At 48.4% G+C, this 19,398-nt stretch overlaps 1 protein-coding gene across 6 annotated transcripts in view; it reads left to right on the top strand.

Annotated features, from left to right (window-relative positions):
- Window positions 1-19,398, top strand: part of NKAPD1 (NKAP domain containing 1) — a 54,074-nt gene that overhangs the window by 14,787 nt on the left and 19,889 nt on the right. For 5 of the 6 annotated variants that reach the window (XM_063943237.1, XM_063943235.1, XM_063943236.1 and 2 more), the window contains 2 exons: window positions 1,505-1,602; window positions 19,294-19,347. In XM_063943237.1, the coding sequence (XP_063799307.1) occupies window positions 1,523-1,602; window positions 19,294-19,347 (134 nt within the window). In that variant the 5' untranslated portion in view covers window positions 1,505-1,522. Of the gene's footprint in view, window positions 1-444; window positions 581-1,504; window positions 1,603-19,293; window positions 19,348-19,398 lie in introns of all 6 variants that reach the window. The other variant, XM_063943238.1, reaches the window with a different exon arrangement.

The raw sequence follows: 19,398 nt of genomic DNA, 5'->3' as shown, positions 1-19,398 counted from the left end.
CTGGTGGGTACTATTCAATTGTGTGCCAATGGGCGCGAGTGCTGCAGGCAACCATGACTTCTGCTCGCTGCAGGCAACCGTTACTAATAGGCACCCCGTAACACGTGCCCATCTGTACAATGTAATATCGTGCTAGCAAACAGCTGAATTTTGTTATGACAAACTCGGATTGGTTGCTATGAGTAACATCGCCAGTTCTAAAAAAAAACAAAAAACTCCCACCTTAGTAAATTTTCCCCATAGTGTCTAGTGGTTCTGTCATGGTTTGGGTGCAGTCATTCCCGTATAAGGCAATATGAATGTTAATTACTACTTAATGGTACACAGTGATCATCTTCTCCCTGTGTTTCTTCCAGGATGATAATGCCATCATCCACACTGCATGTGTGGTCACCAATTGTTTGATGAGCCTTCCATTAATGTCATGGCCTTATCTGTCAACAGGCCACAACATCTGAACCCAGTTGGACATTTATGGGAATTTCTGGATCGAATGTCCAGCCATCAATAAGGCATCAGTGGCTTTCTTGTGGAAGAATAGAGCTGCATCGCTTCTGCATAATACCTGACAGTGATAGATGCAAGTTGCCTGAGCAGCGTTCAATGCATCCTGTTAGACAACCCCAAACCCAGCAGTTGTAGAATTATACTGACTGCTCCAGAGCAGGTTTACCTACAATAGCCAACAGGGAGGGCCACAGTTTTACTCCAACTCTGACATGAGAACATGTGCTCCAGACAACTAGAGCATGAAATGTTGCTGGACAGATAATAGTTGTAAAGATTAAAGGCCCCCATCCACTAGTCCGATTTGGGCACTTTCCTTCAGATTTCGACGCATCTGACCGAAATAGCTGAAGAAAAGTTTCACATCGGATGGCTCCTCCGATCCGATGCGCAGTCCCGTGTCAGATATGTCTGAACTACAGATCTCTGTGGCTGCCCCAACTATTTATCTGAATCTGAAGAAATCAGGTGCACATCGGAGTGTTTTTTTTTTTTACTTCAGATGTGTCTGATCAGATTCATCTGAAGCGTCACTTGACTGGCATCTCCCTGGCCACTCTACCCACCACAGGATGCGGCAGCAGCATCAGATCAGTCGCATGTAGCATGTGTGCATCAGACACATGATAGATTGCATCAGATATATCTGAAGTGAATGTAGTGAAAATTAAAGCCAGGGTCCGATCCGATTCCCGGGAGAGTTCAAGAGAAATCTGATGCGATCTGCAGTTCAGACAAGTCTGAGTAGTGGATGGCCACCTTTAGATAATGAGTAGATCTATATTTTATTAAACTGTGCAGTTATAGTAACGGAACACTTTGTTCACTACAAAACTTCTACTTTTGCTTTATTTTGATGACGTACTGCAGACTATTGGGTTGTTCTTTTGTTTTGTTGTTTATCATATAGTTTTTTAATATATTATATCCAGTTAGAGAAATTTCTATTTGGCAGTATTACTTCCATTAGATTTACCTTCCTTTTGATTATTGGCAGATCCAAGAAGAATCTGAAATGTGGAAAATTCGAGAACTAGAGAAGCACACGGAAAGTTACGGGACAAAGAAGAGACGACTGTCACCGGATCTAAACAGGTCAAAAGTAAACTCTGAAAGAAGCTGCTGTGTTGCTTTGTTACCGCATTGGTCATAAGCACTAGATTTGCGCTGATTGGTGACAGTCGTGATCCTGACCCATAGTTGTTACCAAAATATTTATATATAGCACATGTATCAGCCAGTCAGATATCTACTTCCAGTCATCTAACTTGCACCGTATTTACCATAAATACTACTTTGCGTTGTGTTTTTTTATTTTTTTAATTAATGGGGCACAATTAACCGATTGAGGGTAATTATGAGCAAGACCGCATAGAAATAAACATTTTAAAGTCATAATCTGTTATATAACTCTATATAGTTTCTTTCATATTCGCCTCTTTACCGGACAGCATGGAAGGTAGCGACAGGTGACATTTTTGTAGGTGGGTATCAAGTGTTTATAATAGTGTGTCCCCCTCACCTACTGTTAATCTCTAAACACACTGGGAGCGGCTCTAGGATTGTGTCCTCCTCACCTGCTGTTACTCTCCAGACACACTGGGAGCAGCCTCTGGGATTGTGTCCCCCTCACCTGCTGTTACTTTCCAGACACGCTAGTAACACGCTAGACACGCTAGTAATAGATTGTGTCCTCCTCACCTGCTAGTAATCTCCAGACACACTGGGAGCAGGCTCTAGGATCGTGTCCCCCTCACCTGCTATTACTCTCCAGACACACTGGGAGCAGGCTCTGGGATTATGTCCCCCCTCACCTGCTGTTACTCTCTAGACACACTGGGAGCAGGCTCTAGGATTGTGTCCCACTCACCTACTGTTACTCTCCAGACACACTGGGAGCAGGCTCTAGGATCGTGTCCCCCTCACCTGCTATTACTCTCCAGACACACTGGGAGCAGGCTCTGGGATTATGTCCCCCCTCACCTGCTGTTACTCTCTAGACACACTGGGAGCAGGCTCTAGGATTGTGTCCCACTCACCTACTGTTACTCTCCAGACACACTGGGAGCAGGCTCTAGGATCGTGTCCCCCTCACCTGCTGTTACTCTCCAGATATACTGGGAGCAGGCTCTAGGATTGTGTCCCCCTCACCTGCTATTACTCTCCAGACACACTGGGAGCAGGCTCTGGGATTGTGTCCTCCTCACCTAGTGTTAATCTCCAGACACACTGGGAGCAGCCTCTAGGATTGTGTCCCACTCATCTGCTATTACTCTCCAGACACACTGGGAGCAGGCTCTGGGATTGTGTCCTCCTCACCTGCTATTACTCTCCTGACACACTGGGAGCAGGCTCTGGGTTTATGTCTCCCCCCCCCCCCTCACCTGCTGTTACTCTCTAGATACACTGGGAGCAGGCTCTAGGATTGTGTCCCACTCACCGAATGTTACTCTCCAGACATGCTGGTAGCAGGCCCTAGGATCGTGTCCCCCCTCACCTACTGTTACTCTCTAGACACACTGGGAGCAGGCTCTGGGATTGTGTCCTCCTCATCTGCTATTACTCTCCAGACACACTGAGAGCAGGCTCTGGGATTGTGTCCCCCTCACCTGCTGTTACTCTCCAGACACACTGGGAGCATGCTATAGGATTGTGTGACCCTCACCTGCTATTACTCTCCAGGCACACTGGGAGCAGGCTCTGGGATTGTGTCCTCCTCACCTGCTATTACTCTCCAGACACACTGAGAGCAGGGTCTGGGATTGTGTCCCCCTCACCTGCTGTTACTCTCCAGACACACTGAGAGCAGGGTCTGGGATTGTGTCCCCCTCACCTGCTGTTACTCTACAGCAGGGCTGGCCAAACCAGTCCTCGAGATCTACCAACAGTTCACATTTTCCAGAACACCTAGCTGGTGCACAGGTGTAGTCATTACTAATTAAGATGTGCTGCATTCATTCCTAACTGACAATTCTACAGGTCTCCAGGAGGCCTGGAAAACATGAACTGTTGGTAGATCTCGAGGACCGGTTTGGCCAGCCCTGCTCTACAGACACACTGGGAGCAGGCTCTAGGATTGTGTCCCCCTCACCTGCTATTACTCTCCAGACACACTGGGAGCAGGCTCTAGCATTGTGTCCTCCTCACCAACTGTTACTCTCCAGACACACTGGTAGCAGGCTCTAGGATTGTGTCCCCCCTCACCTGTTGTTACTCTCCAGATACACTGGGAGCATGCTATAGGATTGTGTCCCCCCTCACCTGCTGTTACTTTCCAGACACACTGGGAGCAGCCTCTAGGATCGTGTCCTCACCTGCTGTTACTCTCCAGACACACTGGGACCAGGCTCTAGGATTCATCCACCTGGATGGAGGTTGAAGCATAGTCCTAGGAATTGCTGAATGACGCTTGTGTAGTAATAGCAATTTATCCAAGAGTCAATATGGACAAGCACGATATGAATGAATGCCGTTTCTACGGTCTATGATTATGCCTTTAGTGCATCCAAAGATGCCTAATTTACTTGAATGTGTGATATTAATAGATTACAGCCAATTTAGTATAGATTGTTTCATATGCTTAATCCAACAATATAGCTTTCCTGTTGCTATACATCACTATAGATTGTAAATTCCTGGCCGAGACACTGAGAGATCTATCAAACCAGGTGGAGAAATTGCCATAGCAGCCACTCAGCCTTTAGGTATGATTGTATAGAATGTACTTGATAAATAATATCTGGAAACTGATTCGTTGCTATGGCCAACTTCACTAGTTCTCTTTAGAAGGTTTAATACATCTCCCCCATTGGGCTAAATTTAATAGCCCATAATTCCTGTTACGTTTGAGTCCATATCTCCCATGTAGCTTCCATGTCTCCCTTCATCCATCATCCCCCAGTTCTACACTGACTCGAGAACCAGGGGAGATATTTCTAAAGTAGAAAGTGATATTTCAAAATATCAATCAACCAGTGGAATTGTAATTGTAATGCAGTTTACAAAATAAAAGCAAATGCCTGCCTGATATAATTAAAACTACACTTTTAGTTTGCACCCATGTTATTAAAGCCTCTCTTCCGTTCCTTATTGCATTTGAATGCTCTACTTAACAAATGCCTTGGTGGCAGCAAATCCTGTGCATCTAACCTCACTGGGCCCTGAGCATATTAGCAGGAGCTGCCAGCTTTACAGGAATGCTACACTGGTGTTTAGTACCTGTATAATAGCGCTGTAAGAGAGGCCAACAGAGACGTGTGGCTATATTTTATGACCACATCTATTGTGAAAGAAGAGCAATATAATATCGGTTGAGAATCCCATATCCAAATATTTCCGAAATACGGAATTCTTTGAGTGAGACTGAGATAGTAAAACCTTTGTTTTCTGTAACTCAATGTACACAAACTTTGTTTAATACACAAAATAATTAATAATATTGTATTAAATGACCTTCAGGCTGTGTGTATAAGGTGTATATGGAACATAAATGAATTGTCTGTATGTACGCAAACTTTGTTTAATGCATAAAGTTATTTCTCTGACGTCCTAAGTGGATGCTGGGACTCCGTAAGGACCATGGGGAATAGCGGCTCCGCAGGAGACTGGGCACAACTAAAAGAAAGCTTTAGACTACTGGTGTGCACTGGCTCCTCCCACTATGACCCTCCTCCAGACTTCAGTTAGAATCTTGTGCCCGGCTGAGCTGGATGCACACTAGGGGCTCTCCTGAGCTCCTAGAAAGAAAGTATATTTTAGGTTTTTTATTTTACAGTGAGATCTGCTGGCAACAGACTCACTGCAGCGAGGGACTAAGGGGAGAAGAAGCGAACGTACCTAACAGGTGGTAGCTTGGGCTTCTTAGGCTACTGGACACCCATTAGCTCCAGAGGGATCGACCGCAGGACCCGACCTTGGTGTTCGTTCCCGGAGCCGCGCCGCCGGCCCCCTTACAGAGCCAGAAGCAAGAAGTGTTCCGGAAAATCGGCGGCAGAAGACTTCTGTCTTCAACAAGGTAGCGCACAGCACTACAGCTGTGCGCCATTGCTCCTCATGCACACCTCACACTCCAGTCACTGATGGGTGCAGGGCGCTGGGGGGGGGGGGCGCCCTGAGGGCAATATAAGACACCTTGGCTGGCAAATCTACACCATATATAGTCAGGAAGGCTATATAGGTGTAAAAATACCCCTGCCAGAATTCCAGAAAAAGCGGGAGAAGTCCGCCGGAAAAGGGACGGGGCCATTTCCCTCAGCACACTGGCGCCATTTTTCCCTCACAGCTCCGCTGGAAGGACGCTCCCTGGCTCTCCCCTGCAGTGTCAAGCTACATAAGGGTAAAAAAGAGAGGGGGGGCACTAAATTTAGGCGCAGTATATATAATATAAGCAGCTGTAAGGAAAAAACACTCATTTATAGTGGGATCCCTTTGTTATATAGCGCTCTGGTGTGTGCTGGCATACTCTCTCTCTGTCTCCCCAAAGGGCTTTGTGGGGTCCTGTCCTCTGTCAGAGCATTCCCTGTGTGTATGCGGTGTGTCGGTACGACTGTGTCGACATGTTTGATGAGGAGGCTTATGTGGAGGCGGAGCAGATGCCGATAAATGTGATGTCACCCCCTGCGGGGTCGACACCAGAGTGGATGGTGCTGTGGAAGGAATTACGCGACAGTGTCGACTCCTTGCATAAAAGGTTTGACGACATACCAAATGTGGGACAGCCGGCTTCTCAGCCTGTGCCTGCCCAGGCGTTTCAAAAGCCATCAGGGGCTCTAAAATGCCCGCTACCTCAGATGGCAGACACAGATGTCGACACGGATACTGACTCCAGTGTTGACGACGATGAGACTAATGTAACTTCCAGTAGGGCCACACGTTACATGATTGAGGCAATGAAAAATGTGTTGCACATTTCTGATGTTACCCCCGGTACCACAAAAAAGGGTATTATGTTTGGAGAGAAAAAACTACCGGTAGCTTTTCCTCCATCTGAAGAGTTAAATGAAGTGTGTGAAGAAGCGTGGGCTTCCCCTGATAAGAAACTGGTAATTTCTAAGAGGTTACTAATGGCGTACCCTTTCCCGCCAGAGGATAGGTCACGTTGGGAAACATCCCCTAGGGTGGATAAAGCGCTCACACGCTTGTCAAAGAAGGTGGCGCTACCGTCTCTGGATACGGCCGCCCTGAAGGAATCTGCTGATAGAAAGCAGGAGGCTATCCTGAAGTCTATATATACACACACAGGTGTTATACTGAGACCAGCTATTGCTTCAGCATGGATGTGCAGTGCTGCTGCTGCGTGGTCAGATTCCCTGTCGGAAAGTATTGATACCCTAGACAGGGACACTATATTGCTAACCGTAGAGCATATTAAAGACGCACTTTTATACATGAGGGATGCACAGAGGGATATTTGCCGGCTGGCATCTAAAATTAGTGCAATGTCCATTTTTGCCAGGAGAGGGTTATGGACTCGGCAGTGGACAGGAGATGCAGATTCTAAAAGGCACATGGAAGTTCTGCCTTATAAGGGTGAGGAGTTGTTCGGGGATGGTCTCTCGGACCTCGTTTCCACAGCAACAGCTGGGAAGTCTACATTTTTACCCCATGTTCCCTCACCGCCAAAGAAAGCACCGTATTATCAGGTACAGTCCTTTCGGCCCAATAGGGGCAAGCGGGTTAAGGGAGCGTCCTTTCTGCCCAGAGGCAGAGGTAGAGGGAAAAAGCTGCAGCATACAGCCAGTTCCCAGGAGCAAAAGTCCTCCCCCGCTTCCTCTAAGTCCACAGCATGACGCTGGGGCTCCACAGGCGGAGCCAGGTACGGTGGGGGCCCGTCTCAAATATTTCAGCAATCAGTGGGCTCGCTCACGGGTGGATCCCTGGATCTTTCAAGTAGTATCTCAGGGGTACAAGCTGGAATTCGAGACGTCTCCCCCCCCCCGCCGTTTCCTCAAATCTGCCTTACCAACCACTCCCTCAGGCAGGGAGGCAGTGTTACAGGCAATTCACAAGCTGTATTCACAACAGGTGATAGTAAAAGTGCCCCTACTTCAACAAGGACGGGGTTACTATTCCACAATGTTTGTGGTACCGAAACCGGACGGTTCGGTGAGACCCATTTTAAATTTGAAATCCTTGAACACATATATAAAAAAATTCAAGTTCAAGATGGAATCGCTCAGGGCGGTTATTGCAAGCCTGGATGAGGGGGATTACATGGTATCACTGGACATCAAGGATGCTTACCTGCATGTCCCCATTTACCATCCTCACCAGGAGTACCTCAGATTTGTGGTACAGGATTGTCATTACCAATTCCAGACGTTGCCGTTCGGTCTAACCACGGCTCCGAGGGTCTTTACCAAGGTAATGGCCGAAATGGTGATACTCCTTCGAAAGAAGGGAGTTTTAATTATCCCGTACTTGGACGATCTCCTGATAAAGGCGAGGTCCATGGAGCAGTTGTTGGTCGGGGTAGCACTATCTCGGGAGGTGCTACAACAGCACGGCTGGATTCTAAATATTCCAAAGTCACAGCTGGTCCCTACGACACGTCTACTGTTCCTGGGGATGGTTCTGGACACAGAACAGAAAAAAAGTGTTTCTCCCGGAGGAGAAGGCCAAGGAGCTGTCATCTCTAGCAGAGGCCTCCTAAAACCAAAACAGGTGTCGGTGCATCACTGCACGCGGATCCTAGGAAAGATGGTAGCTTCCTACGAAGCAATTCCATTCGGCAGGTTCCATGCAAGAACTTTTCAGTGGGACCTGTTGGACAAGTGGTCAGGATCGCATCTTCAGATGCATCGGCTGATAACCCTGTCTCCAAGGACCAGGGTGTCTCTGCTGTGGTGGCTGCAGAGTGCTCATCTTCAAGAGGGCCGCAGATTCGGCATACAGGACTGGGTCCTGGTGACCACGGATGCCAGCCTTCGAGGCTGGGTGGCAGTCACACAGGGAAGAAACTTCCAAGGGCTATGGTCAAGTCAGGAGACTTCCCTGCACATAAATATTCTGGAACTGAGGGCCATTTACAATGCCCTAACTCAGGCAAAACCCCTACTTCAAAACCAGCCGGTACTGATCCAGTCAGACAACATCACGGCGGTCGCCCATGTAAATCGACAGGGCGGCACGAGAAGCAGGGCGGCGATGGCAGAACCACAAGGATTCTCCGATGGGCGGAAAATCACGTGTTAGCACTGTCAGCAGTGTTCATTCCGGGAGTGGACAACTGGGAAGCAGACTTCCTCAGCAGGCACGACCTCCACCCGGGAGAGTGGGTACTTCATCCAGAAGTCTTCCAACTGATTGTAAACCGTTGGGAAAGGCCACAGGTGGACATGGTGGCATCCCGCCTAAACAAAAAGCTAGAAAAGTATTGCGCCAGGTCAAGAGACCCGCAGGCGATAGCTGTGGACGCTCTAGTGACACCGTGGGTGTACCGGTCGGTTTATGTGTTCCCTCCTCTTCCTCTCATACCAAAGGTACTGAGGATAATAAGGAGAAGAGGAGTAAGAACTATACTCATTGTTCCGGATTGGCCAAGCTTGGTACCCGGAACTTCAAGAAATGATCTCAGAGGACCCATGGCCTCTGCCGCTCAGACAAGACCTGCTGCAGCAGGGGCCCTGTCTGTTCCAAGACTTACCGCGGCTGCGTTTGACGGCATGGCGGTTGAACACCGGATCCTGAAGGAAAAGGGCATTCCGGAGGAAGTAATTCCTACGCTGATTAAAGCTAGGAAAGAAGTAACCGCAAACCATTATCACCGCATATGGCGAAAATATGTTGCGTGGTGTGAGGCCAGGAAGGCCCCAACGGAAGAATTTCAGCTGGGCCGTTTCCTGCACTTCCTACAGTCAGGGGTGACTATGGGCCTAAAATTGGGTTCCATTAAGGTCCAGATTTCGGCTCTATCGATTTTCTTCCAGAGAGAACTGGCTTCACTACCTGAAGTTCACACTTTTGTTAAGGGAGTGCTGCGTATTCAGCCCCTTTTTGTGCCTCCAGTGGCACCTTGGGATCTCAACGTGGTGTTAGATTTCCTAAAGTCACATTGGTTTGAGCCACTTAAGACCGTGGAATTGAAATATCTCACGTGGAAAGTGGTCATGTTGTTGGCCTTGGCTTCGGCCAGGCGTGTATCAGAATTGGCGGCTTTGTCATGTAAAAGCCCTTATCTGATTTTCCATATGGATAGGGCAGAATTGAGGACTCGTCCCCAATTTCTCCCTAAGGTGGTATCAGCCTTTCATCTGAACCAACCTATCGTGGTGCCTGCGGCTACTAAAGACTTGGAGGCTACCAAGTTGTTGGACGTAGTCAGGGCCCTGAAAATTTATGTTTCCAGGACAGCTGGAGTCAGAAAAACTGACTCGCTATTTATCCTGTATGCGCCCAACAAGTTGGGTGCACCTGCTTCAAAGCAGACTATTGCTCGCTGGATCTGTAGTACGATTCAGCTTGCACATTCTGCGGCTGGACTGCCGCATCCTAAATCAGTGAAAGCCCATTCCACGAGGAAGGTGGGCTCTTCTTGGGCGGCTGCCCGAGGGGTCTCGGCTCTTCAACTTTGCCGAGCAGCTACTTGGTCGGGGTCAAACACGTTTGCTAAATTCTATAAGTTTGACACCCTGGCTGAGGAGGACCTAGAGTTTGCCCATTCGGTGCTGCAGAGTCATCCGCACTCTCCCGCCCGTTTGGGAGCTTTGGTATAATCCCCATGGTCCTTACGGAGTCCCAGCATCCACTTAGGACATCAGAGAAAATAAGAATTTACTCACCGGTAATTCTATTTCTCGTAGTCCGTAGTGGATGCTGGGCGCCCATCCCAAGTGCGGATTGTCTGCAATACTTGTATATAGTTATTGTTTAACTAAAGGGTTTTTGTTGAGCCATCTGTTGAGAGGCTCAGTTGTTATCATGCTGTTAACTGGGTATTGTATCACGAGTTATACGGTGTGATTGGTGTGGCTGGTATGAGTCTTACCCGGGATTCAAAATCCTTCCTTATTGTGTCAGCTCTTCCGGGCACAGTATCCTAACTGAAGTCTGGAGGAGGGTCATAGTGGGAGGAGCCAGTGCACACCAGTAGTCTAAAGCTTTCTTTTAGTTGTGCCCAGTCTCCTGCGGAGCCGCTATTCCCCATGGTCCTTACGGAGTCCCAGCATCCACTACGGACTACGAGAAATAGAATTACCGGTGAGTAAATTCTTATTTAAAAATATTGGCTAAAATTACCGTCAGGCTGTGTGTGTAAGGGGTATATGAAACATAAATGCATTCTGTGCTTAGACTTGGGTCCCATTACCATGATATCTCATTATGGTATGCAATTATTCCAAAATACGGAAAAATCCAATATCCAAAATACCTCTGGTCCCAAGCATTTTGGATAAGGGATACTTAACCTGTATTATTATAGATGTATAAGGGCGGTATTCAATTCTGTTTACCCTCTTCCACACCCATTCTGTTTCTGCCCTCAGGGTCGTGGTATCATAATTTCAGCTCGCTACCCCTGGGGTAGCAAGGCACCCAACCCTTTACACAGCTAAACCTGAAAACTATGGGCGCGATAATGGGGATAATTTTAGAAAGTAGATTGGGCGTGATATATCATTTGAATACCACCCATATGTTGGATAATGTGGTAAGATAGGTATTCTCAAGGACCCCACACACTACAATGATGATTCCCAATTTTCGAACTTTCGGGCCGATAAATCGGATGGAAATTGTCAAATCGGATGTGTTTTACATCCGATCCGATCTGATGTGCGGCCCCCTGAGCATCGAATCGGGGCCCCTAGGTCGTTAGTGCTGCACTCATGATTCTTCGGATCCCGCAGGCATGGCTGGGATCGCATAAGATACATCATATGCAAAAGGACCGCATACGAAGTATCCTATGCGAACCTGCAACCCGGGAGGCTGCCGGGCGGTTCATGAGGGTCCGACATGTCGCTGTAGTGTATGGGGCCCTTTAGAATACCTACAATGTGCCCTTGTTTTAATAGATTTCTGGCAGTCTGAATCTTTCTCTAACGTCCTAAGTGGATGCTGGGGACTCCGTAAGGACCATGGGGATTAGCGGCTCCGCAGGAGACTGGGCACAACTACAAAGAAAGCTTTTAGACTACTGGTGTGCACTGGCTCCTCCCACTAAGACCCTCCTCCAGACCTCAGTTAGATTCTTGTGCCCGGCCGAGCTGGATGCACACTAGGGGCTCTCCTGAGCACCTAGAAAGAAAGTATATTTAGGTTTTTTATTTTCAGTGAGATCTGCTGGCAACAGACTCACTGCAGCGAGGGACTAAGGGGAGAAGAAGCGAACCTACCTTACAGGTGGTAGTTTGGGCTTCTTAGGCTACTGGACACCATTAGCTCCAGAGGGATCGACCGCAGGACCCGACCTTGGTGTTCGTTCCCGGAGCCGCGCCGCCGTCCCCCTTACAGAGCCAGAAGCACGAAGAAGGTCCGGAAAATCGGCGGCAGAAGACTTCAGTCTTCACCAAGGTAGCGCACAGCACTGCAGCTGTGCGCCATTGCTCCTCATGTACACCTCATACTTCGGTCACTGATGGGTGCAGGGCGCTGGGGGGGGGGCGCCCTGAGGGCAATAGATAACACCTTGGCTGGCAAAATATACATCATATATAGTTCCAGAGGCTATATAGATGTAAACTTACCCCTGCCAGTATCACAGAAAAAGCGGGAGAAAGTCCGCCGAAAAGGGGGCGGGGCTTCTCCCTCAGCACACTGGCGCCATTTTTCCCTCACAGTTCCGCTGGAAGGAAGCTCCCTGGCTCACCCCTGCAGTCTGAGAAAACTACAGAAGGGTAAAAAAGAGAGGGGGGGCACTAAATTTAGGCGCAGTATAGATATATATATATGTAATATATATAAAAAAGCAGCTATAGGGAAAACACTCATTGATAGTGGGATCCCAGTGTTATATAGCGCTCTGGTGTGTGCTGGCATACTCTCTCTCTGTCTCCCCAAAGGGCTTTGTGGGGTCCTGTCCTCTGTCAGAGCATTCCCTGTGTGTTTGCGGTGTGTCGGTACGGCTGTGTCGACATGTTTGATGAGGAGGCTTATGTGGAGGCGGAGCAGATGCCTGTAAATGTGATGTCACCCCCTGCGGGGTCGACACCTGAGTGGATGGTGCTGTGGAAGGAATTACGTGATAGTGTCGACTCCTTACATAAAAGGTTTGACGACATACCTAATGTGGGACAGCCGGCTTCTCAGCCTGTGCCTGCCCAGGCGTCTCAAAAACCATCAGGGGCTCTAAAACGCCCGCTACCTCAGATGGTTGACACAGATGTCGACACGGATACTGACTCCAGTGTCGACGACGAAGAGACTAATGTAACTTCCAGTAGGGCCACACGTTACATGATTGAGGCAATGAAAAATGTGTTGCACATTTCTGATGTTACCCCCGGTACCACAAAAAAGGGTATAATGTTTGGAGAGAAAAAACTACCAGTAGCTTTTCCTCCATCTGAAGAATTAAATGAAGTGTATGAAGAAGCGTGGGCTTCCCCTGATAAAAAGATGGTAATTTCTAAGAGGTTACTAATGGCGTACCCTTTCCCGCCAGAGGATAGGTCACGCTGGGAAACATCCCCTAGGGTGGATACAGCGCTCACACGCTTGTCGAAGAAGGTGGCACTACCGTCTCCGGATACGGCCGCCCTGAAGGAATCTGCTGATAGAAAGCAGGAGGCTATCCTGAAGTCTATATATACACACACAGGTGTGATACTGAGGCCAGCTATAGCTTCAGCCTGGATGTGCAGCGCTGCTGCTGCGTGGTCAGATTCCCTGTCAGAAAATATAGATAACCTAGACAGGGACACTATTTTGCTGAACGTAGAGCATATAAAAGACGCACTTTTATACATGAGGGATGCACAGAGGGATATTTGCCGGCTGGCATCCAAAATTAGTGCAATGTCCATTTCTGCCAGGAGAGGGTTATGGACTCGGCAGTGGACAGGTGATGCAGATTCCAAACGACACATGGAAGTTCTGCCTTATAAGGGTGAGGAATTGTTCGGGGATGGTCTCTCGGACCTCGTTTCCACAGCAACAGCTGGGAAGTCTACATTTTTGCCCCATGTTCCCTCACAACCAAAGAAAGCACCGTATTATCAGGTACAGTCCTTTCGGCCCAATAGGGGCAAGCGGGTTAAAGGCGCGTCCTTTCTGCCCAGAGGCAGAGGTAGAGGGAAAAAGCTGCAGCATACAGCCAGTTCCCAGGAGCAAAAGTCCTCCCCCGCTTCCTCTAAGTCCACAGCATGACGCTGGGGCTCCACAGGCAGAGCCAGGTACGGTGGGGGCCCGTCTCAAGCATTTCAGCAAGCAGTGGGCTCGCTCACGGGTGGATCCCTGGATCCTTCAAATAGTATCTCAGGGGTACAAACTGGAATTCGAGACGTCTCCCCCCCGCCGTTTCCTCAAATCTGCCTTGCCAACCACTCCCTCAGGCAGGGAGGCAGTGTTACAGGCAATTCAAAAGCTGTATTCACAACAAGTGATAGTAAAGGTGCCCCTACTTCAACAAGGAAGGGGTTACTATTCCACAATGTTTGTGGTACCGAAACCGGACGGTTCGGTGAGACCCATTTTAAATTTGAAATCCTTGAACACATATATCAAAAAATTCAAGTTCAAGATGGAATCGCTCAGGGCGGTTATTGCGAGCCTGGACGAGGGAGATTACATGGTATCGCTGGACATCAAGGATGCTTACCTACATGTCCCCATTTACCATCCTCACCAGGAGTACCTCAGGTTTGTGGTACAAGATTGTCATTACCAATTCCAGACGTTGCCGTTCGGTCTCTCCACGGCTCCGAGGGTCTTTACCAAGGTAATGGCCGAAAATGATGATACTCCTTTGAAAGAAGGGAGTTTTAATTATCCCGTACTTGGACGATCTCCTGATAAAGGCGAGGTCCAGAGAGCAGTTGTTGGTAGGGGTAGCACTATCTCGGGAAGTGCTACAACAGCACGGCTGGATTCTAAACATTCCAAAGTCACAGCTGGTCCCTACGACACGCCTGCTGTTCCTAGGGATGGTTCTGGACACAGAACAGAGAAAAGTGTTTCTCCCGGAGGAGAAGGCCAAGGAGCTGTCATCTCTAGTCAGAGGCCTCCTAAAACCAAAACAGGTGTCGGTGCATCACTGCACGCGGATCCTGGGAGAAATGGTAGCTTCCTACGAATCGATTCCATTCGGCAGGTTTCATGCAAGAACCTTTCAGTGGGACCTGTTGGACAAGTGGTCCGGATCGCATCTTCAGATGCATCGTCTGATAACCCTGTCTCCAAGGACAAGGGTGTCTCTGCTGTGGTGGCTGCAGAGTGCTCATCTTCAAGAGGGCCGCAGATTCGGCATACAGGACTGGGTCCTGGTGACCACGGATGCCAGCCTTCGAGGCTGGGGAGCAGTCACACAGGGAAGAAACTTCCAAGGACTATGGTCAAGTCAGGAGACTTCACTGCACATAAATATTCTGGAACTAAGGACCATTTACAATGCCCTAAGTCAGGCAAAACCCCTGCTTCAAAACCAGCCGGTACTGATCCAGTCAGACAACATCACGGCAGTCGCCCATGTAAATCGACAGGGCGGCACGAGAAGCAGGACGGCGATGGCAGAAGCCACAAGGATTCTCCGATGGGCGAAAAATCACGTGTTAGCACTGTCAGCAGTGTTCATTCCGGGAGTGGACAACTGGGAAGCAGACTTCCTCAGCAGGCACGACCTCCACCCGGGAGAGTGGGGACTTCATCCAGAAGTCTTTCAAATGATTGTAAACCAGTGGGAAAAACCACAGGTGGACATGATGGCGTCCCGCCTAAACAAAAAGCTAGAAAAATATTGCGCCAGGTCAAGAGACCCGCAGGCGATAGCTGTATACGCTCTGGTAACACCGTGGGTGTACCGATCGGTTTATGTGTTCCCTCCTCTTCCTCTCATACCAAAGGTACTGAGGATAATAAGGAGAAGAGGAGTAAGAACTATACTCATTGTTCCGGATTGGCCAGCGTGGTATCCGGAACTTCAAGAAATTATGTCAGAGGACCCATGGCCTCTACCACTCAGACAGGACCTGCTGCAGCAGGGGCCCTGTCTGTTCCAAGACTTACCGCGGCTGCGTTTGACGGCATGGCGGTTGAACACCGGATCCTGAAGGAAAAGGGCATTCCGGAGGAAGTCATTCCTACGCTGATAAAAGCTAGGAAAGAAGTAACCGCGAACCATTATCACCGCATATGGCGAAAATATGTTGCGTGGTGTGAGGCCAGGAAGGCCTCAACGGAAGAATTTCAGCTGGGCCGGTTCCTGCACTTCCTACAGTCAGGGGTGACTATGGGCCTTAAATTGGGTTCCATTAAGGTCCAGATTTCGGCTCTATCGATTTTCTTCCAGAGAGAATTGGCTTCACTACCTGAAGTTCAGCCCCCTTTTGTGCCTCCAGTGGCACCTTGGGATCTCAACGTGGTGTTGGATTTCCTAAAGTCACATTGCTTTGAGCCACTGAAAACCGTGGATTTAAAATATCTCGCGTGGAAAGTGGTCATGTTGTTGGCCTTGGCTTCGGCCAGGCGGGTTTCAGAATTGGCGGCTTTGTCATGTAAAAGCCCTTATCTGATTTTCCATATGGATAGGGCAGAATTGAGGACTCGTCCCCAGTTTCTCCCCAAAGTGGTATCAGCTTTTCATCTGAACTAACCTATCGTGGTGCCTGCGGCTACGAATGACTTGGAGGCTTCCAAGTTGTTGGATGTAGTCAGGGCCCTAAAAATTTATGTTTCCAGGACAGCTGGAGTCAGGAAGACTGACTCGCTTTTTATCCTGTATGCGCCCAACAAGTTGGGTGCACCTGCTTCTAAGCAGACTATTGCTCGCTGGATCTGTAGTACGATTCGGCTTGCACATTCTGCGGCTGGACTGCCGCATCCTAAATCAGTAAAAGCCCATTCCACAAGGAAAGTGGGCTCTTCTTGGGCGGCTGCCCGAGGGGTCTCGGCTCTTCAACTTTGCCGAGCTGCTACTTGGTCAGGGGCAAACACGTTTGCTAAATTCTACAAATTTGATACCCTGGCTGAGGAGGACCTTGAGTTCTCTCATTCGGTGCTGCAGAGTCATCCGCACTCTCCGGCCCGTTTGGGAGCTTTGGTATAATCCCCATGGTCCTTACGGAGTCCCCAGCATCCACTTAGGACGTTAGAGAAAATAAGAATTTACTCACCGGTAATTCTATTTCTCATAGTCCGTAGTGGATGCTGGGCGCCCATCCCAAGTGCGGATTGTCTGCAATACTTGTATATAGTTATTGTTTAACTAAAGGGTTTTTGTTGAGCCATCTGTTGAGAGGCTCAGTTGTTATCATGCTGTTAACTGGGTATTGTATCACGAGTTATACGGTGTGATTGGTGTGGCTGGTATGAGTCTTACCCGGGATTCAAAATCCTTCCTAATTGTGTCAGCTCTTCCGGGCACAGTATCCTAACTGAGGTCTGGAGGAGGGTCTTAGTGGGAGGAGCCAGTGCACACCAGTAGTCTAAAAGCTTTCTTTGTAGTTGTGCCCAGTCTCCTGCGGAGCCGCTATTCCCCATGGTCCTTACGGAGTCCCAGCATCCACTACGGACTACAAGAAATAGAATTACCGGTAAGTAAATTCGTATTTTAATCTTTACATAGTTGAATGTGCTGACAGCAAAATCACACAAATTATCAATGGGAATCAAATTTATTAACCCATGGAGGTCTGGATTTGGAGTCACACTCAAAATTAAAGTGGAAAAACACTACAGGCTGATCCAACTTTGATGTCTAGCAATGTCTTGCATTAGGAGGAACCCAGGGCCAACCGCACCAGCATATGGTCTCACAAGGGGTCTGAGGATCTCATCTCGGTACCTAATGGCAATCAGTGCTACCTCTGGCTGTGCGGCCCCCCCAAAGAAATGTCACCCCACACCATTACTGACCCACTGCCAAACCAGTCATGCTGGAGGATGATGCAGGCAGCAGAACGTTCTCCTTGGCGTCTCCAGACTCTGTCACGTCTGTCACATGTGCTCAGTGAGAACCTGCTTTAATCTGTGAAGAGCACAGGGCGCCAGTGGCGAATTTGCCAATCTTGGTGTTCTCTGGCAAATGGCAAACGTCCTGCACGGTGTTGGGCTGTAAGCACAACCCCCACCTGTGGACGTTGGGCCCTCATACCACCCTCATGGAGTCTGTTTTTGACCGTTTGAGTAGACACATGCACATTTGTGGCTTGCTGGAGGTCATTTTGCAGGTCTCTGGTAGTGCTCCTCCTGTTCCTCCTTGCACAAAGGCGGAGGTAGCGGTCCTGCTGCTGGGTTGTTGCCCTCCTTAGGCCGCCTCCACGTCTCCTGATGTACTGGCCTGTCTCCTGGTAGCGCCTCTATGCTCTGGACACTACGCTGACAGACACAGCAAACCTTCTTGCCACAGCTCGCATTGATGTGCCATCCTGGATGAGCTGCACCACCTGAGCCACTTGTGTGCTACCACTAGAGTGAAAGCACCGCCAGCTTTCAAAAGTGACCAAAACATCAGCCAGAAAGCATAGGAGCTGAGAAGTGGTCTGTGGTCACCACCTGCAGAACAACTCCTTTATTGGGGGTGTCTTGCTAATTGCCTATAATTCCCACCTGTTGTCTATTCTATTTGCACAACAGCATGTGAAATTGATTGTCAATCAATGTTGCTTCCTAAGTGGACAGTTTGATTTCACAGAAGTGTGATTGACTTGGAGTTACATTGTGTTGTTTAAGTGGTCCCTTTATTTTTTTGAGCAGTGTAGATTGTCCCAAAGGGGCTGACAGAGAGAGAGAGAGAGAGAGCAGAGACACACACAGAATGGGGGCAATTCAATTCAGCGCGATATGAATATCTCCGGGAAGAAGTTTCCGGAGTTATTCATTTGATCGAACCATTAAGCCTGTCTAGAGGATTTCTTCTCGCACACCTACTGAGGTGCGAGCAGAAATGTGACTAAGCTAATGCCACAATGCTGTTTTCTGCAGTATCGCAGTGGGCACAGAAGTTGGAGAATGCCGGTTTCTGCGACTAGACCTTTGGCTTAAGGCACGGTAGCTGGCATCTCCCGACTAAAGTGCAAGGCACAATGCGGACAATTGAATAGCTCTGGAACCTCCTTCCCGGTGCTATTCATATTGCACTGAATTGAATCGCTCACCATGTGACGAACATGGGGGAAGAGACACTACCTAAATTCATGCTGACCGGATCACCGGGTTGCAGGAACCTTGATTACTCATGGTATATTCTACTTTGTTACCAGCAGACCGGTGCTCATTTGCCACGCAAAAGAGTGGAATAATGGTGGTGCCCTGAAAAATGGTGCAGTCTTTTTAAATGGCTCCGTGTTGCTCCTTTATTACAGACTACTAACACGATGGGTTCAGATCATTTGATATGTGATGAGAGGGGGCCATGGTGCTCAATTTGGAAAACGCTGGCATACCTCATCCTTTGTAGGATAACCGCATTATTATCAAGTGAAACAGCTAATATATTAGTATCTTAAACTTTCCTTTTTGGTGCCGTAATCTACAGATTCTGCTTCTTCATTAGCATTAGGTGAGAGTGGTCTTTTTTCCATCTAGTTCATTTGCTCACTGAGTTAAGCACCTGCATACATTTTCTATATAAATATACTTATATTTGTGCTTTTGCCACCGATTTTTATTATGTGCCTCTTTCCAATGCAGATGGGATCACAATGGCTATAAGGAGCTCTATCCAGAAGAGTTTAATGATAACAGGTAGGATTTTTTTATCCCCGTACATAAGAACATGCATTGTAACACTTGTAC

The sequence above is a fragment of the Pseudophryne corroboree genome, chromosome 10, assembly GCF_028390025.1.
Source record: "Pseudophryne corroboree isolate aPseCor3 chromosome 10, aPseCor3.hap2, whole genome shotgun sequence".
Taxonomy (NCBI): Eukaryota; Metazoa; Chordata; class Amphibia; order Anura; family Myobatrachidae; genus Pseudophryne; species Pseudophryne corroboree.
Note: the sequence above shows the minus strand (reverse complement) of the source record. Positions and strands in the feature narration are given on the sequence as shown.